This window comes from Diorhabda carinulata, chromosome 6 (genome assembly GCF_026250575.1).
Source record: "Diorhabda carinulata isolate Delta chromosome 6, icDioCari1.1, whole genome shotgun sequence".
Lineage (NCBI taxonomy): Eukaryota > Metazoa > Arthropoda > Insecta > Coleoptera > Chrysomelidae > Diorhabda > Diorhabda carinulata.
In genome coordinates, this window is record NC_079465.1 from 27732501 (window position 1) to 27757648 (window position 25148).

At 30.8% G+C, this 25148-nt stretch overlaps 1 protein-coding gene across 2 annotated transcripts in view; it reads right to left on the reverse strand.

Annotated features, from left to right (window-relative positions):
* LOC130895173 (acyl-CoA Delta-9 desaturase-like) overlaps positions 1-23519 on the reverse strand; it is a 36103-nt gene extending 12584 nt beyond the window's left edge. The window contains exons 1-2 of one of the 2 annotated variants that reach the window (XM_057802352.1): positions 23244-23519; positions 1076-1330 (exon numbers count right to left, since the gene is read on the reverse strand). In XM_057802352.1, coding sequence (XP_057658335.1) covers positions 1076-1328 — 253 coding nt within the window. In that variant the 5' untranslated portion in view covers positions 1329-1330; positions 23244-23519. Of the gene's footprint in view, positions 1-1075; positions 1331-4939; positions 5079-23243 lie in introns of those variants that run through there. The other variant, XM_057802351.1, reaches the window with a different exon arrangement.
* Between the last annotated feature and the right edge of the window lie 1629 nt (positions 23520-25148).

A 25148-nucleotide genomic window follows, 5' to 3' on the forward strand; every position in this document is an offset into this window, starting at 1 on the left:
TTCTTGAAAATGGATTATAAAAGGGAAGATTATCGGAGGGTCGTGAAGTAGGTATGAAGTTTTCAAATATAGGATCACACAAAGGGGCTTCCAGTAATTCACAATCAATTCAGGTCAAGATTGCCCGTACTAACCTAATCTGACCTAGCCTATGATGTTTATCAATTTCTCAGCAAACTCCACAAACGAATAGAGATATTTTTCTAAATTGTCCATTGTTAACATTGGATGTGATTGTTGTTCCAGTAATTATCATAAAAATGATAATTTTATCATCTTACAATTAGAGACACAGCGTTTCATCGGAAACTATAAATGAATGTTTCGGTTTATAAATTGGTTAGGGGTGGAAGTAAGTGAAAAGCCATCTTAGTTAGGCTGAACATGGAAATGGTATCGACTGAAAGATATTTACGTAGCATCAAGTGTATCGATGTCATAATATTTAAGTTGGATGAAAATGTCTGGAAAAATTAGATGAACTGGTTAAAAATAATAAAATCACCTTCCAATGGATTCTGGGACGTTATGAATCGTAGGAAAATGAAATCACAGATAAACTTCTGATGTAAGGGTGGATAAAACGTTCTTAAGAGTGGCACCCTTCTGAAAAATGGTTCAGGATAATGATTACAACGAACAACAAATATGCGACGATACCATGAATTTACAAGCAAAGAAAAACTAATAAATGTGTCAATCCACTTTAAGTACTTTTAAATTTCTTTAATTTACGTACTCGACGTTATCAAGCAATAGCGGGCAATTGACTTCAACATTAAATTAAAATTATAAATAATGAAGATACACTTTCGATAATTTAATTTTTATTTAGTAAATTTCCTCTTCGTTGAGGATTTGTTTTTAAAAATTAGATTAGATTAGACTATAGAAAGTAACTACGTAAAAGTTGTTATTGTTACAAAAATAATTGGTGAGCGATAACGATAACAAGGTAGGTATTGGTTAGGTTAGGTTAGGTAGATATTGGAAATCTGAATAGCAGAAAAGTATTACCATTCTTAAGATACGGCTACTCATAAAGTTATAGTACATAATAATGGAAATAACTTACCAAATATAACTGTAACGAATTTCGCTGAAACTACACATAAATACAGTCCATATAAACAACCTAAATGTAGGTATAATTGTACTAAAGTGTCGGGCCACCGAATTTTTGGTACAAATACGTCTTCTTTTTTTCCCTCTTTGTCTCTAATGTTACTGATTTCAACTTTTCTTTTGTGCGGTTTGTTTTCTGCATTTTGATCGTTGTTGAATGGCAATTCGTTTTCTATAATATTAGCATGGTTTCCTTCTGTCATTACTGTGAAACAATATAATAGATTAATGAACAATGACCAAAAAGTTTTTGATAATATTTATTTATTAATTTTTTTCCAAAAAGTAACAATTCGTTTCAATTCTGCCTTCACAATTTTTTATTTTTATTTCAATATATAAATTAGGTACAGGTACAGAATATTCACAATTCAAAATCATTTTTCTAAATAATTCCGTGTTCTTCTTCACAAAGGAATAAAAATTATTGAACAACCTCACTGTTTACTAATTTACATTTTAAGAAGTGTTGTATTCGATGTTGAACTGTTTGATCAAATGGAAATCTAGTAAAAATTTAGATAAGATAGTATCAATATTGACTTTGTTACTACTTCTGTATATAGACCTTGCTGATGTAATTTTTAGGAACAAAATAAGTTTAGGAAAAATTTGATTTCATTGGTTCGAAGATAGGAATGATTCTACTATCATACGTCAAATTTTCATCATTTATATCCACACAATTAGGAGTGATTTTTCGTGAGAAAAATTGACGAAAAAAATTATTTTCTATTCCGGAAAGCTTCGGTGTGGAGAAGGAGTCTATTGTGTTAAGTACGGAAATGGCATAAAAAATTTGAAATTGGTTAATTCCTTCCGGTACTTAAAGCACTCCATAATTTGAGGATTCTTTTGAATTAGTAAAAACTTTTTTTTATGCTTGAAAAATCTAAACAAAATAATTTTTTTTTTCGTTCGAATAACATTATTAGAAAAAAATAATTTACCAATATTTCGCAATTTTCATTGTGCAAATATTATTTGGTTTAGCTAGAACAAAGGGAACAAGAACTTATCGAAACACATTGAACTGATTTTCACTGGTTTAAACTAGAATCAACCGTGGCTCGATTTATTCTAGTCCACTTCCACGAACTTTTTTGTGCCACAACGGTTGTCACTTAAGTCCTTCGGTTTGCTGATGTTTGTTGTGTTCTTGCTATGCAATGCGCCGTACTGTGCTTTGTTTTGTACGATGTTTACTCAATGTTTGTACTAACCGAGAGAAAGACAATTTGTCACTCATGACAGAGAACAAAAGTTTAAGTTTCTCTAAGCTCACCTCTAAATTGGAGAAACAAATCGAATATTTGTACGATAAAGCAAAGTATATGGACCTGATGCTATATCCAAGCAGTAACGAAGTCTAGCTCTGTTATGATTCGTTTCTCTAAATTAGAATTTAAATATGTAGTAGATAAGGCAAAACAAGAAATAAAAAAACGAAGAGTGTAGGATAAATTATTCTATTCAAGTTCAACAACCCCCACGAAGTGAGTTCTATGGTCATTTTGTTATAGCAAATCCAGTGCACAGTGAGCAAGGTACAAAAATAGTGAATTTCTGTTGAGCGATCGAAAAAAATTAGATAATTGATCAGACTTTCATAGAATAGATTATTTGAAACTATAAAACAAGCATAAATAACTAAAGCGAGTTACTTTTAGAAAATTAACGAACTTAAAATAATTACAAAAAATGCGAAAAAAGGACGATGCGCAATTGGAAAATGTTAACCGATATCAATTTTTCCTTTCCGCATTCAAGCTTTCCGAAAAAAATAATAATTTATCATTTTCGACTTATCTCAATGCATTCAAAAATTATTATGAATATTGCAGACAGAGTCTTGATTTGCGAGAGAGAAAGGGAAATACCATTAACAAATGGAACGAATTGATAGATACAGTGGACATAGGAGTGAATAAATGGAATAGCCACGACTTTTACGAATTTTACAAAATACTAAAGGGAAAAAAAGAATTATCCACCTCAATAAATGAATCCAAACACACTGAATTAGCATCTCACTTACTTATAATTTACAAGAAAGGACCCTCTTAGTACAGAAACAATTATTGAATACTTTTAATTCGGAACTCACCCTCGTAGTATTTTTTTCTATAAACACCCAGAAGTTTTAAGGTCGCCTTCTGAATTTCTGTGATATTGGTGTTTTCACGCAACGAAAGACATTGAGGTTGGGAGAATATTAATAAAATTCCGTATCTTCCCCTTCTATAGAGTTACATAAACCGCTCCTCGACATGAAAGAATATTTCCTTGACTTTTAACGATATTAGTAGCAAAGAAATTTGTATGAAATTCAAATTACAAGAGTTTAAAAGTCTAGTTGAATCATTTCTCATGTATATAATTATCATAGTATCTTGACATAAAATGCACAACATATACAGTGTCCCAATAAGAAGTATTCACCACAAATAGCTGTGGAAGTAAGAACATTTTAGAAAAGTGGGGTGAAATAAGTGAATATTAATTCCAAGAAATACAAAATATAATCTTTTCATCCGCAATGCCCCCTCTATGCTACGTAGTCATTTTTATTTTATTTGTTGCCTATTTTCAAACCCTTTATTTGAATATTCACAATTGTATACAAGTGTAAAGTTTGACGTCGAAAAAGTAAACCAGAGTTATGCAATAAATTTAGAGAAAAAAAATGTCACAAATTGAATTTTGCACTGTTATAAAATTCTTCACCAAAGAAGAATTAACATCAACATAAAGCAAAAACAGAATGGAGCACTTTACGGTGACTTCTGTCCAGCAATTCCAACAATTTGAAATTGGTTTTTTTTCGCTTGGACCCATATTACAGCACAGACCAGAAGTTCCAAAACTATTGTTTCAAGGATCCTAAATGAGTATTTACAAGTGACAAAAATTAGTGTACGGTTGCTGCCTTGATTTACCGCCTCAGAGCAAATCAGTGTCGAGTAGAAGGTTAAAAAGTGTAATAAGATCATTTATAAGGGGTGAGCCTGTGCGAAAAAAGCAAAAATTACAAAAGACACCAAAAAAGCGATGACTACAATATTTTGAGACTGCCAGTTGCGTCAAATAATTATCGCAAATTAAGCTGCAGAATAAACAAAGGTTCATCAATACTCCAGCCCACAAAGCTTCAATTTCCAAGGCTACTCTACACGAATGTGGCTTCACAAAGATTGAGCACCCAATATACAGCCCTGATCTGGCTTGGTCCGACTATTTTTTGTTCACAAAGACGAAGACCAAGTTAAGGGGCGAAATATTTACACAGCGACCATAAAATTAAATAGGCATTGTATGAACATTTTGACTCTAAAGATAGATCAAATTTTTAAAGTGGCATAGAAACTTAAGTCAAACGTTCTGGAGATTGTGTAGAAACTAGAGGAAAATATATTAGAATATATTCACAGTTTTTTCATACATAGTACGTAAGTTATTCCAAAAACAACCTTTCTAATGCTTATGAACTCCATAGAGATACAGTATAAGAGCAAAATAATTTTAAACCCATGTGTATCAAATATTTAAAAACACAGATCCTTCTTTGTTAGAATTGATCCTACAAGTTCGAGTCCTTTTTCATATTTTCGCAAGTACTAAAAGGTTGGAAAGGTAGTGAAATGATTTTAATGCCCTAGAGCGTTGATGTAATTTGAAATATAATTCAAACCGGTCTACAAACTTTCACTTTCAAAAATATATATGACTAACAAAATAAATTGAATAACAGATATGTTGAATTTCGGATAATATGAAGAACATTGATGAAAGCTTAACTACGTAAACTACTTACAGTTTGATGGAGTTGAGGTCATTACTTCCCGATAAGTTTTATGATATGGTATGGTATGGTAATGAAATTGATTCCGCTTAAATAAAATTTAAATTCATGGTATAACAGTTGAAAAGTTATTGATAAGAATAAATACGACATTACTGGACAATTAAAAATGAATATGACTGTTATTATATACTTTTTATGACTATGAATTATGACGCATTGTTAACAGGTGCAAATTGAATGACATAATAGATACTCCTACTAACAATTAATACACCTGACTAATATTAACTCATTTCTTTTCGCTCATACGTTTTTCTTGTTATCATATTTAAAATAGTTTAGTTTGAATATTAAAATATTTCGCTATAGACAGACATCTTCCAGTGTAGATGTTGAATAATTTTATTCGTATCCGTTTTTAGTAACTAGAGGTATTAATTACTTCACACACCCGTATTTTTCTACTCAAAAATTCTAATTTCTTGTCGATTTATTAGAAAAATAACCTTTTAAACCGGAAACCTTTTCAATAGAAAGAACAGTGTTTGTTCAAATTTAGATTTGAATAAAAAATCGTTTGTCATGAAATGCTTTCACATTCAAATGATGTAGAATGTAGAATGTAGAATATTCAACTGAACCAATAATTAATTTTATCATAGATTTCTCAAGAACTTTTTATAAAACAAGAGTCAGTGAGAAGACTCATAAATTGAAGTATCAAAAAATTATAAATCAACAGTTATTTAACTGTATGAATAAACTATCTCACTTCTTACATGCACTATTCATAAGCATTCACTTTTAAAAAACAGACTACAAATCTTAAAATTCTTTACTTGCCCATAGCGAACTACATAATAGAGGCTGAACCAAGCCTGATCATTATAAAATAACTGTCCTTTTGATTCACAAAATCTGGAAGAATCTAGGAAAATCTGGGCCAAACAAATTATTGAAACGTATATTTTGTAAACATGTTTTCAGCAAAAATTTTAATATAAATAGGAATGTTACGAAATAACAAATTGAATATAGATAATCCAATCTTTATAATTTTTTGAAAATGTATTAAATGAAGTTTTTTTAAAAACAGTTTACGTATCTATATTTTATTTTCACACACAAAGTCATAAATAATACAATATTTTATTTTCACACACAAAGTCATAAATAATACACCGTAAGGTGTACATTCAGTACAAGGTATTTTATATACAATCTTATTCCTTTTTTTTAGTGAAATATTTAGATAGTGTGTTATGACTTATACTGATATCACAATTATTGAAATAATTCGATAGTTGTTCCGAAAGTACTTGTACATATAGTAAGGAAGAATGTTTTGATGTCCAGTTTCTGTTTTGTTACTTAATGGATTATAGTATCTATTTATCTGTTTTTGTTGTTAAAATGAATTTCTATTTTGTTTTTATTTTTATTTTTATGTTCAAGATGTAGGCAATCTATTATTATAATAAGATAAATTGTCAGTGTCCAGTCATAATTTGATAAAGATCGAAGTACATATTATATTAAACTGATTTTTATATCGAATATCCCAACGTAAAAAAAATGGGTAGAAATTCATTCGCTGGACCAAGTCTTGAGTTAACAACTCTTTGGGCATTATATGCGTGGATAGATAAAGTTCTGTTGAAAATAAGTATGTAATATTATCAAAATAAGTTTTTCATCTCGCACATTCAACAATTTAATTACTAGAAAAACTTTTTGAAAAATTACAAGATTAAGAAAAAGTTTTAGAACAAGATGATCCATGGTTTGGAAGTAATTTTTAAATCAACTAACAGATAAAAACAGATATGACGTTCTGTGAAATTGTAAGGCTGCGTCACCCTTAATCAACCCCCTAGAATAGTTCTACTCAGCATTATACTACTGATAATTTGACAAAACTGATTTTTTTCTAAGTTTTGGGCTTTAGTTTAAGGCCCTATGTGATTTAACTTGGTAGAGGAAATTACCTCATACCGTAATATTGTGGACTCTCTTATACGTCTCTGATCACTGCTGGATATTATGCGAGTCATCCTGTAAATTTAATACGAAAAGTTGTATTGACTAGTTTTAAGTAATTGCAAAAATTACTGGACATTCCATTGTAGTTACTTTTCCTATGGGTTTTTTGCCACGCAAATCTAATTCTATTTGTACTGTTTATCTCATGAATAGTGATGTTGAGTGCAAATTTTCCGTAAACAAACAGTAAACACACTGTCAACATATGGCGTCACCAAAGCTCTAAATGAAAACAGGCAAAAATTTTGTTATAAATCATTATTAGTTTGTTTGGATAAAAACATTATATTTGCCAAGTTTTATACGATTTATGATTCCCTTCAATTTTCTAATTTCTGTCTACCGTGTTCTCTTGAAATTCATATTATGAACATTATTCTTTTGAAGTAAATTGCTGTCCTTCAATTTGTCCTTGTTAGAGAAGAAGGACGATCAGATGAGATTCAAAGTAGTCTAAATATATTCTATTTTGTCTAACTGTTATTATTATTTTTGGAGAATTTTCTGCCCTTCTATTTGATCAACAAATTTATAGACCGGTCAATATAGACATTTAAAATACCAAAAATTCCCGGAAAGCCAAATATACGTGGAGAGCTGAAGTTTATCATTACAAATAAAGTTTTAGAAATTCCCATCGATCCTATGTGATTTAAAAAAGTTATTCGGAGTCAAAGGTCAAAATTTTAGAATTTTTGAGTTTTTCTCAAAACTTTAGAAGAACAATACCCGTCAATTTCTAGATATTACCTCATTATTGGTATTGATTATTAATAAAGATTGTTGGGTTAACTATTGTTTTGATTTATTTCGATTTCTTATTCAGATTCATACTGTTGAAAGTCTACTTCAACAGTCATGTATTCTTTGACTTATTCTTCTTTTTTTTCCTCTATTGTACTCAATTGGACATTTGAGCAATACCGACCTCGGCAATTCGTACACGCTGGACAACACAGCAACCTAATTTTTTACAACCTTTTTTGTAATTGCAAAAAATAGTGTTGAGGAGTAGGTGGAGCAGGTGGAAGTGAAGTTTTAATCGGCTCCAGAGTATTATCTATCAATTTCCATCCTCAATCTTCTGGGTTCAGTTAATTACCTAGCCATCTGTGAACTTGATAGTATTCTCGATACAAGTGCTGAATAGCAGATGTCGATGTTGGAGGAAGACATGATAGTTGTACTAATTCATCGTATCGCGTAATTTTAACAAAACTTATGTATCGGTATTTATCAATGCAAGTTAGGAACTGACTATCTTTTGAATAATTGTCTTCAGAATATTATAATATATATAAAAGAGACACAAATAGATATTTATACTTGTCTTAAGTGCCTGATATGTATAAACGTGGCTTCTAAATGTATATCATGTATAATGTGACTCTTGGAGTAAAATCAAAAAACCATTTTTGTAGAGAATTTTTAGATCTACAGCTTTGGTCTGAGATTTTTTTGGCCAAAACTCACCGTTTTAGAGAAAAATTCAAAAAACCTCAAGCTCTCCACCAATATTTGGCTTCCCGGAAATTTTTGTTATTTGACCACTACTTTTATGTCTAATTTGACCAAACAATCAATAATCTCTGTGAGCTAACAAATTAGCTAATTTAAACTTTGATTTTATTGTTCTTCATTGAGTAATATTCGTGCATAACAAGATGGTTAAAATTATAGTTTAATGTTTTGGTCCGTAACGTATAAAGAGATTCATTAGAAACATTTTTGATTCTTTACTTATAAATATCTGGGTGATTCCGTTCTAACTGTGATTTTTTGTATTCAAAATTTCAAGATTTTAAAATTTAACTTTTCTAACTTTTTTATGCATATTATTCATCTATTTTACTGTAAAAATAAAACTCTAAGAGGAATTTACTACAACTTCAAAGTATCACGAGCAAGACACAAATGTCGGATTTTGAGTTCCACGGTACTGACTCATTTATCCACGGTACTGACATGGTAACTTAAGATATTAAACAACAAGTGCATCAATTTTCCTCAGTTTGATCATAAACATTAGAATTTATAAGGTAATTAGTTTAAATCATTTGTTACGACAAAAAAAATTAATAATTTATCGGTAAATTCTAGGAATGGACATGACACGGTACTGACATTCAAGTGATGTAGTATAAGTTTTTTTTAAGTGGCAAGTTATATTGTATAAAAATAATGTTTAAATATCTTAAGAATTATTCAATTAACACAAAATTTTTATTAATTGATTATTAATTAATGACTAGTACAAAAAAACAATACAGGACATTGAATATCACAGTTATAATGGAATCACCCATCTATTAATCTATTTTTTCATTTTGACCAACATTTTTATTCATAATGTTGATATGTACAGTTTTCATTTTAAAAACAAAGTGTTCTAATATTTGTAATACATACAGAGTGAGTTTAATGTATGGAACACCTTAATTATCTCGGAAACGGCTTCTACGATTTTTATAAATTTTTGTTGCGCAAGGGCCTTGCGATACGACCATTATTATGTTATTTATGTTATTGTCAGATCTTCCCTTTTTTTGAAAAAATAATGAACTTTGTTATTTCAAATGAATCACCCTATACATTTTGTATTATTAGAAATCCTTAAGGAATACTGATAATTCTTCATGTAATTTTCTTTATACCTTGATGTGATAGTTTCGGAGCTACATTTACAGATCTCCACGAAAGTTATAATAAATATTGTACATTGAGGGGGCTACGATTGAATAAACTCGTTCAATTTGAATATTCTTTAATAATTTATGTGCTAATACAAATCTCGTAACAAGGCCTAGTGTCAGTAAGTTCTGTGCCCTGATTTGGATGAATCTTTTCCTGAACCAGTTTCGTTATACTCTTTTACTAATTCACTGACAGTGGATATTTTTATGGGATTTCGGTTAAGATATAAATTATTGATAAAATTTGTAAAAATCATACAAGCCGTTTTCGAGATAATTTAGCCGTTCCATACATAAAACTCACTCTGTATATTTAGACCAATTTCCTAAGTACCGTTTAAGTAAATAGTATTAATTTTTCAAAAACATCAATTAAGCAATTGGTTTACGAATTGATGATAATCAAATTGACATGTGACCTGAATTTTTAGTACTTAATCATTGTTAGGAATACCACAAAAATTATCATAATAACACGTACTTTCCCAAAATAGAACAGTAGTGCAGTTTTATTGTAATTATATGGAAACTATGAAACAAAAATTATGCAAAACATTTGGAATTAAGTTGTTGTTTCCATTATACAATTGTGACATGTAAAATTTAATATAAATTTTGAAACATGATATAATCAATGGCTGGTCTATCATCAAGGTGGCATTTTTAACCCTCTATATACCGACTCCTACAGAAAATTGAAAGATTCCTTTCAAAAAGGACAACTGGTAGTCTATCGAATTTATCAACCCTATATATGGAAATAATCTTGACTAGAAAGTTTGACAATTCTGGTGAAAACTGTAAGCAATGATCAGATATTTCAATTGGAATAAGTTCTTTTCTTTGCAATATGCAACAAAATCTAGAGGGTGTTCACAAAAAAAGATAGGAAATCATGATGATGTGGGTATAATAACTTTAATGAAATGTAAGGCATTAGGACAACTATCACGGGCTGAAGGATTCCTATAACGATAAATAGAAAGATTAGGTGTCGATAATAGAAGGTATAAAGGTATAAAATAGCACTCGAAGAAAGATGGACCCAACACAAATTCGCTTTCTGGGTGTGTAGATTGGAAGCATTAGGTCCTAGTTTAGTCACGTGTCCGAATTAGCTAAGGAAGCTTCACAAAAACTTAGAGTCCTCTTTAAGACAACAAAGCTGTATATAACAGCTTCTAATCCTTTACAAGGTCCAAATTCGTCCTTCTTTGGAGTATTGTTTTCACATTTGGAGCTCGGCTTCCAAGTATAAATACTTAATACAAAGCAATTCGACTTATAGGCGACCTATAGATGACCAAAAACTTGGACAGCTGTTTTACCGATACTACCACAGCAGATGCTTTTCTGAGCTGTCCAACATAAAGCCACCTAGAAATGTATTTGGAAGACCTACTCGACAAGCAAACGTGGCTTATAATCACCGAGTTCGCCTGCAGACACTCAGAATGTCAATTTATCGGGACTCCTTTCTTCGGAGATGTGAAAGCCTGTGGAAACAGCTACAAGGCACTTTTTTCCCAAATACTACAATTTAACCTTGAAGATCAGAAAGACTAATATGAACTGAGTTGAACTCAGCGTGAGGACAAGGTTGATATGTACCAAAATTCTGGTCGTAATAGTTTTAAACAATCAATAATTAGTAATTGTATAATTAGGAATGTATGTGAATAAAACAAAGTGTATAATCAAGCAAAGCTTGAGTTTTTTACGATTATATTAACATAAATTGAATTTTTATTTTTAACTTTCACAAAGAACATTTTTTTTTCACGAAAGTTGGTGAGAGCTCGCCTTTTTATGTCCCAAACACACACTATGATTTATTTGATTTGAATTATTAATCTTTTTTATCTTTTTTTTGACTCAATATCTAAAAAATACTCTAATTTTTAATTGAAAATTCTTCCGTCAATATATGAGCTTTTTTCAAAATATAGATGAGTTTTGGGTCAACTACGATAGGGCTCTTCGATCAAATTTATCTTGATATTCACCAATTAAAACTTTTCTTAATATTTTTGTTGAAAAACAAATCTATACTGTTATACATGTCAGTGCAAGCAATGACTTATAGTGCTACTTTGGAGAATCTAATTACCAAAGAATAATAAATTTTTCTCTTTCCCTGTAAAGATTCTAGTTGAAGCACAAATGTTATTAGTAATAATTCAAATTAGTTTTTTCGATACGTTATATATAGGAAAATTGTAAGGCGAAAGGGAAGTTTTTACATTGTCGCTCTGTATGCGGTTATTTTTTAAATAAGTCAACTAACCTGATACTTTTCAACTGTTTATCATAAAATATTCGAACGCTTTGTTGTGAATTTCACCCATATTCAGGAAATAAAAATAAAAAAATGTTAATACGAACTACTTAAAATTTATCTTTTCCATAAAATTTATTACGAAATGTGGCCGCACGCAACAGAAGTATGAAAAACAAATCGATAACAAGGTGTAGCCACAAATATGTTAACTTTTTTATCACAAGGAAGAAATAATATTGATTTGTTGTAATTATTAGTTTTAAGGAACTATTCACGCTTAGGTTGAGAGGTATAAAAAAAATAAGATAAGTAGAAAAATAATTGTGATAAAGTCATTTCGATTCATTCAATACGAAGCGTCGATTATAGTGGATAGTTGAGAAATCCTTGATAGTCAAGGCATCTTACAAATTTTCTTTTCAATTGGGATATAATTTCCTAAAAACTTCAAGTTCGATTCTTTCAAATCCTAATTTATTTCTTCTTTTATATACTTTTAATATCTATGTAAATAATTGGAATTCTATGGCAGATATTTTCACATAATGAACTTTTGATCGGTTTTACAAATATAACGATATATGTCTTATGTGAACATCACAATTCCTGTAAGGAATATATATATATATAATACAATTTTGTTTTCGACTGTGCTGGATTTTTTTTAATTTTATATATACGGTCACTCAGTATATTTTCAGGTGCTTCTATCCTAGGGAAGCTGAAACAACTGTATAGAAGTTAAATGAACCTTTTAAAAACATGATAACAATTTTTTTATAGTTACAGACCTAATGCAAACCGAGTTTTGATTTATTAAACTTAGTGAATCGAAGATTTTGAAAAATTGAATATTGAATGAGTGGGAGCGGTCAGTTTTACGAAAAAAATGTTTTGAAAATTTGCAAAACCATTCTGATAAGACTTTGTAAAACATAAAATAAGGGAGCTTTGACAAAAATGTGATATTACCACCCTAATTAAAATAAAATGTTATAAATTCGCGAATCACTTCAATTGAATACATTTAATAGGATTAGGAGGTTTGAACGAAAATAATTTTAAAAAATTTTCCTTTTATTAAAAATAACTTCAAAATATGGAAGATACGTTGAATCTCGTAAATAACAAAAAGTTAGGTTTTTTCAATATTTTTCTTATTTTTGTCCTAGCTTAAGAATTAACCTCTCCAAATTAAAAGTAGCGTGTGACTGGTATCGTTTTGGAACGTTTTCCTTTTAAAAAAGGCTTTTCCTACAAAATCGATTTTTCATCGACCACCCAGCACAAATATGAAGAGAGTAATGCGACAAAACATTAAGATATGTCTTTTGTGTTTTTTATTAAGGCAACTACTTGAAACATTGCTGTTACATGTCATCCCTTGTTCTAACAGTTGATGCACTGAGCATTTTAATAGATGCTACTATGAAGGTCAACTTTGGTTTGGCAATCAAGGTATTAATCCTACTGATAGGGGGTGGACAAAAGTTGAAGGTTCATTGCAACATACACAAAATGCAAAAAAGTCCTGCGCCATAAGCACTCTTGCAATTGCAAAAAAGGATGCGGTGCATCATGTGGCTGCCGAAAAATTAAACTTGCAACGAAAATTATTGTTTGAACAGTGCTTCTATATCTAATGAAGAAGAGAACAAAGACGAAAATGCAGATAGTAATAATTATGATTGTTAACTTTTATTTATTTTGTACAATGATTTGTTGCTTTTTTAAATTGATTTGTAACATAAAATGCAATATAATACATTAAATACATGAAAAAATGATATTGCAATATTCTTTTCAAACCACAATTTTCATAATTTTTGAAGTTTTTTTTTTCTACATAAGGGGTAGTTTTTAAGGGACAACCACTTACAAATCAAGCACTTCAAAAATATCGATTTAACATAAGTAACATTTTTAGTTCAGTAAATAAGATCATAAATGTTTTTTTTCCAATTTTTTTGCAATTAGTGTGAGAAATTAAGTCAGATAGAGTACTATAATCATTATTATGGGGATGGTTTTTAAGGGTTGAAATGCATTGACTAAGTTTTGAAAAACATAAATGGTATTCTAAAATATCATGCGATCTTTATTTAAATCCTACGAATATTTTTTAAGTTTCTAAATGCTTTAACTTTTAATTCATTGAATTATGACAATAAGGGATAGTTTTCATCCCTTAAAATAATTTGCACATATTACCCTAGAATAGATTTTGAAGTGAAGAGTGAATAGAACTTAATTCCAGAAGTTCACGCAAATATATACGTCTTAATGGATTATAACTAATTTAATAGAGGACGGATATGGCTTGGTGACTATGATGAAGGCGTGTACTTAAGTTACTGATTGACAAAGTGAAACGTGTGATAAGATCCAAGATACGCCTTCAAATGATTGAGAAAACTCTTCGTCTTGGATCCGCAACAATACATATTTACTTGATCATCTGCATGTGAAAATATCATATCGTTTTCTCACCAATATATTATCTGGTGATGCAGCTTACAAACTTTTTTACGATACTCCAAACCGTCAGAAGAACCGTGTGTAGATTTAAGATTCACAACAATGGCAAAAAAGCATAGGTGATGTCCTGGATCACGAGGAAATTTTGGTGGTAATTGAATTTTCAACATAAATAAAAACATTTTCCCAAAAACACTTGTAATTTTCTTGTATCTCAAAATATTACCTACGTATTTGATAATTATTGAGTCTTGTACATATTATAAAACTATGTAATCGATAATAGTCCTTCGTTCTTCCTTTCAACAATTAAGATTTTTTCAGTACAACTATTTTTTTTAATGAAGCCTTTGTGTACCTTAATTCAGAATCAGATATCTCCATCATAATTATTATCTGTTTACTCTCTAGAGACCTCATTAACTACTTCGACGGCTTGTTAACTCTAACTTTCATTGGGTTAATAAAATGCTAGTAAAATTGATTAGGAACGTTATTGTTGGTAATAAATTCTGAATTAAAAGAGCCAGACGTTTATATTTAAAAATTGCAATAAAACACAACTGCATTGATTTGAAATTAAATTTGATGATCACGTTTATTTTATAGGTTTGTTAAATTCCAAATGATTTGATATATTTTGCACTAACCTACCTCTACTTGTTTAGTTAAAATATAACCTGAACTTTTACGCAATTATATGTGATTTATTCTGTAAGAAAATCCAGATTCTTTTGATTGTTGAATAGAAATTAAATTTTAATTAAATATCGACAGGAGAATATTTAAATTGATAACGAAACCTGAAAGAGTTCTTGATAGTTAGAATGATGAAAAGGTCATTAAATCCTATTATATTTAATCTGGAATATATGTGCGAGAGCTAATATCTTCATGGTGACAAATAAGTTGAAGTAGAAAATTATCCAGAAGTTGTTTCTGCACCTCAGATCGATAATGATGGAGAAGACAAAGCAGAAATGTTTTTAGGAATATCCCCACCACCTGAAGCAATAGCCCATTTTCACTATTTTAAAATGTTTTCAAAAACTGAGAAACAGAAACTAAGAACAAGTAAATAAAAAAGAATAAACTGTTGGTGGGTTATTTACACCCCAACGTGTAAAATAACATGGTGCAACCAACATTTCAGGTTCGTTCTTGTAAATTCTTATTTAATGGAATTTTTTCAATAGAGTTTGTGCTTTATGAAGGTTCTATTAATATCATGTGAAAAAATTTCGAAAATAAAGTTATACTTGAAAATATCGATTGTTTTAAACAGGTAAGTATATCATTTTGGGACACTTTTCCCTATGTATTTGTGCAAAAAATATTTATTTTCACGTGAAAACTATGAGTTACTTCACTTATAAACTATCGGTGAAGTAGGCAGCTTTTTTGATCAAATTATTAGGAAAAAATAGATCCATTTCACTCCTTTCAATTTGAACAAGATTTGAAGTGTGGAAGTAACTGAATGGTATCTCGAAATTACGGAATCACTCACATACTAATAACGGAATGGGTCAAAAGAATCTGATAATGAGAAAACTTTAAAAGAATACAAACAAATATTTTGTAATATACTATCTACAATTTACTATCACTATTATTATTACTTCCAAATTGAACGACTTCAATATAATAATCTACTATGCAATTCCACTCAATCAATCATTCAAAATATATAATCCATTATCTGATAATCAGACTAATGAAAAATGGAATGCTTTCAATTAACCAAAAAACATTATTTTAATGGGTCCCTTCACCTATAGACATATTAGCAAATCGAATAGCTAATAAATTAGTAGATCAAAATATTAATAATTTTTAAAAATCTTCGAATATTGAAAAATAATTAACAGTTTAGTATAATTACTGTCCAAGTAAGATTTAATCGTATGTTAAAAGATCATAAAATTATATCTCTTTCTTAGTAGATGTAGATGTAGAAAAATATTGAGGTGTCATATACACTGCGCCCCAAAGAATCTATTGTGTTCCTCTTTTTTGCTGGGGAACCCTGTATTTACAGCTGATTTGTTAATTCCACTCTTTATAGAAAATACTACTTTGGAGGCGATAAAGCCCCCATAGGAGTCCTGTTAGTATACGTAGATTGTTCTTAGGTTGATATATTCGACGGATCTTCTCTGGTTATAGTTTCTCGGAAGGCTCTTTGCCCCTGAAAGTTATCCAAAAAATTGGTTTTGCTCGTATCTATCTTCTTTTCCAATTTCTTTTTCTATTATTCTGTAGCTGATACCATAAAAGGGTTCAGGTCCCATGAAGGGCTTGTCTGCTCCTATTTTAGAGAGCTTATCAGCTATTTCATTTCCCTGCACTCCGGTGTGTCCCGGACTCTATTTTAAGGTAACTTTATTTTTCTTGCCTAGCTCGATTTTATGATATTGGGGCTTAAATCTGGAATGGCTGCTTGGCTATCGGATAGGATGATGATCTCCGGTTTGCGAAAGATCCTATCAAGATTGAACTGGACACATTTTTGAAAAATGCTTGGTGTGTCTCCTAGGTTTCAGAGGGTTTAGTTCTAGGCCCGTATACTCCTATTCCAGTTCTGGCTGCTGTTTTAGATCCGTCCGTATCATTTAAAGGCATTTCTGTTTCCCAGCTTTGCTCATTATTTTGGGATAGTTTTTCTTTAGTGATTCCGTCTCCTAACATGCTAAGTGATATTTTTTCTGCCACGTTTTTCAGTACTATGTGGAGAGGTGGAAGATTTAGAATCACTTCTAGTGTAACTGTTGACATTTGTACCTTCGAGAGATTATTTCTCGTTCTATTCAAACTAGTTCTAGTACACCATATGTGATGATTGGTCTCGTAATTGCCGTGTACATCCTAGTAGGATCTTTGGATGACAACCGCAATTCCTTCCTACGAAGTTTCTGGACACCATCAAGTTTTTTGTGGTTTTAGTGATTATTATGACTTGCCCGTTTAGCTGGATTGGCTTCAAGTTGAGCTTCCTCTTCCTAGTGAAGGAAATTACGTAAGTTTTGCGATAAAATCCACATTATAAGCGTTGGGAGTGAAATACATAACCTATGTCATGATTGGATATGTCAAGCCGACCCCCGTTGTGGAGCCATATTTTCCGAACATGGCATTTTGGTTAACTGCCGTCTGGCAAAAATGGACGTCAGGTGTTCCTGGAAATTATATCCAAATTTCGCGCAAATAAGGGTGGGGTTTTTGAGGAATCGATTTGTGCAGAAAAGTCATTTTTTAATTTTTCCAGATTTACCGGAAAAATTTCAAATCAATGTTAATTATGAGAGCACCAGCTGAAAGTAGAGTGGATAATGCACATTTAAAAAAAATTTGGGGCATATAGGCGGTTGTTTGAAATGAGTGTGCCACTTGAATATGCTTAAATAGCGTTGTCCTTATTTCGTGCTTTTGGTATGGTACCCCAACTCTAGACTGCTTCTACTGAGGTGGAAGTGTTGCAGGAGATCCTCCATAGTAAATTTTCTCAATTGTCAAAGAAAATTATAATTTGAATTCGTACACACTGATTAGTGATTTTAGCCATCATATGTTTAGCAAAATAATAATAATTTTACAATGTACGACGTGCTTTTGTACTTGTCGGATATCAATCGTTATGTCCACATCGCTTTTAATCGATTTTTTTGTCATTTTTCTAGATATTACCTCAAACCTTTCATTTGTATTTGTTATTAATCTATTTACCTTGTTTTCGTGTTTTACTTTCTCAGACTAGTAGTATTGAAAGAGTCAACATTTTAGAGTTTGGTCATTCTGTACCTATATCAACCTACTCAAACCGGTGACTAACATCACAAATTTAATTTGAGTCACGTAAATAATAATATTCTATAAGAGTAGATGATGAAATGAATAATATCAAATTACTAACATAAAATTTAATTGTACTTAAGCCATGAGATATCAACAAGGATGTTTATACCCATTACTTAATATACCAACCAAGTAAACAACAGCTCTCTCTTTACAATGTCAACAGTTAAATCACAAAACAGTGGAATGGAATGTTAAAGTTATTCTAATCAAAACTAGATTAACAATGAATAAATAAGATTATACAGAGCGCGCTTCAATTTTCGAACAAATTAATTACCTTCAAAAACTTTTCACGCAAATCCTCAAATAGATTGATTTTTAATTTTAAGTACCGATTTTTTAATAATATGCGAACGTTGTGATAAAACCAATTTTGACCTGGGGATGTAATTATTAGTTAGTAATATCAACAGTAGGCATTGGTATAGTTGGTGGATTTCTATGGAGTAAACAAATATTTATTATACGAGGTCTGCTACTTGAGTTTTGAGACAGACAAATAAATTCAAATTGGAAATGGCTTTATTAATTTTGAAAATATTCTCCATCAATATCAATACACTTTTGCATGAGTTTGAACCAATTTTCGAAGCGTTTTTTCGATTCAGATTGAGGTATCTCCAAAAAATGTGACTGGAATACATCAACCTCCTCTTCAGGTATAGAAGAACGTTGACCCCGCTATTTATTTTTGCTCTACGGTGATAAGAAGAAATCATTGGGTGCCAAACAAGGACTGTACGGCGGATGAACCATCAATTCGATGTTTTGACTGTTTAAAAACGTTTCTGTTTGAACTGATGTGTGAGAACTCGCATTGTTGTGATGGAGAAGGATTTGTCAATTCAAATAGCACTCGTATTAGGTTCTGAGGAAGTTCACCATTAAAAATATCAAACTTAATGATGGCAATGTCGAATCTCATATTCACATCAGTGTTGCCATGTCTTAAAACTTAGGCCATGGTATTCCTGAGTTTGTGACCTTGTTAATACTTCTCAAAATTGTTCACAATAAGCTATTGTAGTTTAATATCTTAGGTGACTAACCCGGTATATAAGAAGGGATATAAGAAGAGAATTAAAAAAATCGATTTCCATAAATTGTTGATGAATTGTAAATATAAATAAAGTCATTACGCTGAAAGATGGGATACCACCCAATTGTATAATTCTTATTGTAATAAAACTGTAAAACAATTATTGGGTCCATAATAACATAAATACATTTGGCTATACCATATCTTACCTTACCAAATTAGTGTGATATCATTGAAGGTAAATGTTTTATATTGAATTTATGATTATTTTAGTGATTTTTTTTAATTAATCCATGATTGTTCGTTTCAAGCATCATATTTGGGTTATCAATTATGGAAAAAAGGCAAGAAAAACTAATGAAATGATAGGATTATTAAGAGGTTCCTGAAGAGCCTCTCATTGGTTCTGATTATGAAAATTAAGACGTTGATCTTTGTCACTCATGAATCCTGTAAGTAAATGTCATGTGGTTAGAAAAACAAGTGATCCTGCTTTTGGTACGGGTAGACAAAATATTATTGTTCATATGTCAGGTATTAAACTGGTCTCTTTTTATAACCAAGCTTATAATGTAGTTTTTTATGAAACAAAATATATTTTCAGATGGGACTATAAAGTTCAATCGTCAAAATTACACTCAGTCCTTAATGGATAACTGAAGGTCACTATCAGAAACTTGTTGCATAATTTTGTCATGCTCTGTATATGTTTTTTGTGGAATATGCGTGCTTCAAAGTTATCGATTTAGTACATATTTGTTTAAGCGAATTACAATGTTTACATGTGTTCTTTTACTCCGAATACTCGGTTCTTAACATAAATATTATTTAATAAAACCTAGTTTGTTTGATAATTATTTGATAACATGGTTAATTTGTGAGAAAAAGTTGATGCGAGAAAAAATATTACCCCATTTCAAAAATAATTTCTACTAGATGGTTTTCAAGAAACAAACCTACATGGAACAATTAAAATTTTTACACCAACTAAATTCACTTTCTAATAAAAATACTAATGTGATTATATTATTAACATATTTTAGAGATTAAGATGTTGTTGACCTTTACTTTCAAGAATTTTTGGTAAAAAAACATCTAAAGGTATTTTAGAAGAAACATAATTACAGAAAGCTAATATCTCACTAAGTTATCTTTTGAATAGATTGAACGAAATAAGAAATAAAAATTCATTTCATATTGTACTTGATGAGTCAGGAAATTTATTAAATGTTTGTGAAAATCAAAGAAAGACGGTAAAGATTGTTTTTTATCAAATGAAACAGGAAAATGAAAAGATTTGATACCCATAATAGTATTTCCAATTCAATGTGTAGTTATTATTGCCTTTTATATGCAGGGTGTATCGGGACTTGATGCAAAAAATTCGTAAGTGAGTTATAGGCCTTTAAAGATGCCAAATCAAAACTTATATTCAACTATATTTTCATAAATATACATTTACATTCATAAATTTTAGGAATCTTTGATATATGATTACGTATGTCCATGTAGTGTGTTTGACGGAATAAATAATTCTACACTACCACCGAAATGCCAGGGGCGGTTCATGCCCAATGGTTAACAATCCGTAACTTTCACAGGGACACCTTGTACAATCTAAGTATAGCAAAAGCGAAGATATTTTTTGAAAAAAAGGATTCTATGTTTAACTCGAAAAAAAAGAAAAAATTAAAATGTGGAAAAATTAAGATAGCTAGAATCAAAATCGATTTAGTGTTTATGTGGGGGCAGGAATAGTGGGTAATAATCTAGTATGTCGATATTTTCTTGATAATAACCTGAATGTTTATTTATATCACTTAAAAGTTATCCAAAATGATTTCCCTCCCATATTATGTGATATTTCTCTAAACATTCGCAGAGACATGTGGTTCATGCACGATAAAATAAACTTCCCTTGGGACGCTACACACTTCCGGAATTTACGCAGGATATTTCTTTGAACTTGGAAGAGAATTTAATCCTATAAAATTGAAACTTTGCGTTGAATTTTACATAATTTACTATATTAAATTTTTTTCGTTGAAATTCAATGTATCAATAAATAAAAAGAAATTTTTATTAATAGGAACTGGTTTTTTACCTTTTTTACTTCTATTTCTATTTGAGATGAAACGAGGTGAAGATATACTTTTATTTCTGTCTCCTATATGATAATTCTGCGTCACAATGGAGGTTTATTCTATCGATCATTTCGTTTCTTGTGTTTACAAGTGGTAGCGAAAAAATGAATCCATTGTTTTTAATTAAGGAGAACGTGCTGGCCATGCAAATGGACCTCTCCGACTAATCCACCTATTTTGTGAAATTAAGATTATTTTCTACCTCGTTTAGGAAGTGGAGATGGGCTCCATTGTGACGCTATAAGGCAGAATCTTAGAATGACCTTCTAAGTTCAAAGTAATATCTTCCGTAGACTCCAGAAGTGTGTAGAAGTGCATGGTGCCCACTTCGAACATTCAGTTATTTTTTTTTGTGTTTTTATTTGTTAAGTTTTAGGCCAATTTTTCCTTATGTAAGTAGCACGATATTCGACAGTGTGCAGCTCAATTAGAAATGTTTTATTGTGTTTCAATACCTCCTTTAAGAATTTTCAATAATAATTTTCTCTTCAACGGTTAACTGTACACATTTTTTTCTCCAACGACCTTTATCTTGAGAACGAATGACGTTACGAAATTATTTTTCAGTTTCTTATCTATCCTAGAGACGGTATCACCTTTTTTTTATTTTAATCACCTTATAGATTCCACAATCTATACAATCATTAATCGTAAATAAACAAGTTGTTATTAATAGATAGAAATCGAATTTTCCCTCTGTTCATCAGATACATCAAATTTCAAGTAAAATAACTGTATTATGTAGAATCCAAAGTAAAAAAGTTTCAATTTTATAGAATAAAAAGATAAAAATAGCTAACTCAGCAACAGGTATCAGGTGTGCTTTGAGCAAAGTACTGAGATAGACCTATAAGCCAATCAACAGTTAGTACAATTGAGAAATAATTCAGAGGAACTGTTCAAGTTGAAAATATTCATAATTCTGGATGTCCTAAGGTATCAGGAAACATGAAAATTGTTGTTATATTGAGTATAGAATGTAGAAGTTATTACCTTACGCCAAATGTAAAGTACATGTAAAGTACAAAAGTACAAAATTGAGTTCCTGGATTCAAATTTCCATACTCGCTTTGAATATCGTATTTTTAATAATAACTAATGATTTATTTGATTCTATATTTCAAAAATTTGATCAAACTATTTGGAATATGTGCAATGATGGATAATTTTGAAATATTTGAAATATTTGTGATATAACACTCTAGATCTAGGCTTTCGATTATATCGTATTTTCTGATAAATTCTCTCTAATTACTATTTGGAAAATTCTCAATTAAATAACCCTTGTATTTCAAGCTCGTTATTTTTCACACCCAACACTCGATATAGTACTTTTGTTTCCCTTTTAGATTAGTGAAAAAATTGATTAAATTTAGGATTTTAAGTTATACAAAACTTTTTAGAAAAATTATTTTATAATTTTTTATATGGTAATGCCATTGGTAACATAGTTTTCTGTATTATTTCAAATTAAACAGATACATTATAAAAATGAATCGAGGGATTTACAGAAGATCCTGGATTAAAATTTCAATATTCGCTTTTACTATAGTATTTTTTTACAACTAATGTTTGATTCATTTGATTCTAAATTCCAAAAATGATACAATAATTAATTGTAAATAATTTCAGTTTGTTTCATAGTTCATGTTTGGATTAATTGATTTCAGATTCTAAAAATTTGATCAAACTGTTTGAAACATGCGAAACAATGAGATGTTATCTAAGATTTATGTTAAACAATCTAAATTAAATTCAATTAAATTAAACTACTCACCTTGTCGATTTAAAGCCAATATACAATAGACGAAAAACAAACACAACAAACAGTTTTCGATGTAACCTAACGTACAAATATTGATTGTTTTATTTTATAACGCGATGAGCGAAACTTTTCCGAGACTATTACCAAAAATCCACGAGACGGCGAACGACACTACTCGACGATTTTCCACTATCAACTGTTTTTACTGCAAGTAGTGTTCGGGATTCTAAAACTTCCAACGCTCAACTAGCTCAGAATAGACAGTTCGGAACTGTTCGTAACAGTCAAACAATAAGACGTTATTTTATGGGAGGGTTACGAAACGTATAGTGCTTTCAGTATCTTCTAATTCTCCCTCTACTCACATTGTTATATAGCTTTTCTTAGAATTATTTACTTATCCTTGAATAAACTATTACCAACATAAGATTGTCTCCTTCTCCTTCTGGTAAGGAAATACGAAAATAGTAACTACCTAGGAACGATAGGAGTGTAAGATACACACAATGTGTTCATAAAGTTGGTAATTTTTCGATTTGTATCAAGCACAATACGCCTCTTAAGAAGTATACTCCAAAATACCCTATTCAAATATTTTTTCAAATTGTTTACCAAGTATGAATTTTCAATTCTTCAAAACCTAAATTTGAATATCTGGCTGGCCACTTTATCATGTTCCTTCCAATCAATATGTCTTGAAACCCTTCATACAAGTAATTTCAGCAGTACAAAATAGTGGCGATGCATTTTTAGTATGAGAAGATTTTTCATTTAATCTGAATGTTTTGACTAATTCAAATTGTCTTTAACAAAAAGTAGTTTTATAATAGTGGTGCTGTATATTTGTATATTTCAATTCAACGGCATAACTGTTAACAATAAAGGTTTGGAAGCACACATCAATGAGCGGGAGCTGTGGATCGGTGACTCCAAGCCCGCAATACTGAATAATACAACTACCTGGTACACCAACGGCTCCAGGAGGAATAGCTTGGCCGGAGCAGACAAAATAAGCGAATCTTGATCACTTGGGGAACACGCTATCGTCTTCCAAGCTTGACAATTAGCAGAGCTGCCATAGGTCGAAAAGGTGTGCACTAGGCTAGTGCTGGTGTGTAAGGAAGTCCTATAGAATCTGGTGAGAGACGTCTGCAAGATTCAGTTCGTTTGGTTTCCCGGTCACTCGGGCAACAAAACCAACGGTCACTCGCTAGACTGGGATCGGTGGGTCCAGATCCCATCCTTAGTGTAGCTAAAAAAGTTGCCGAGCAGGATCATCTAAGACACCATCCTCACACCATGGGTATTACGGACGATCCGGAGTAACGCTGGCGCATAAAGGATGATAAACTACAGACCACGTCATCTGTGAGTGCTGGGACGAGTGGGGTCTGAATACTTGGGTGAATCTCACAGCTTGCTTATTGACATCAAAGAGTTCAAGTCAAAGCACCTTTGGAAACGTCAAGTGGGGCACTATGGGCCTACCTGAAGGTCTATGTACTCAACGGCCCTTTGGTTGCCCATAATACTACTATGGTCTATGAACGCCACTACATGGAATGGAATCATTACTATCAAAGATCTGAAACTTTTTCATTTAAGCAAACAGGCAGGAAATCAAAAATAATCCAAGAAATATAGAAATTTCTCGAATAACTGTAAAATAGGGGATGATCATAATTTTATGCAGTATAGTTTAATTTATTTTTTCTCCATCATGAGCCCCATGATTTATAATTTCACTTTATGAAATACTAATGGTCAAATGTAGTTGCTTGAAATCTCTGAAAATTTGGAAATTACAAGAATAAATTTAGTCCAGTGAACAACGGTTTTTAGCTCAGATTTCCATTGAGACACATCGATTTGCTTGAAATTTAAAAAGTAGATTGAAAATACCTCAATAAGCAAAGT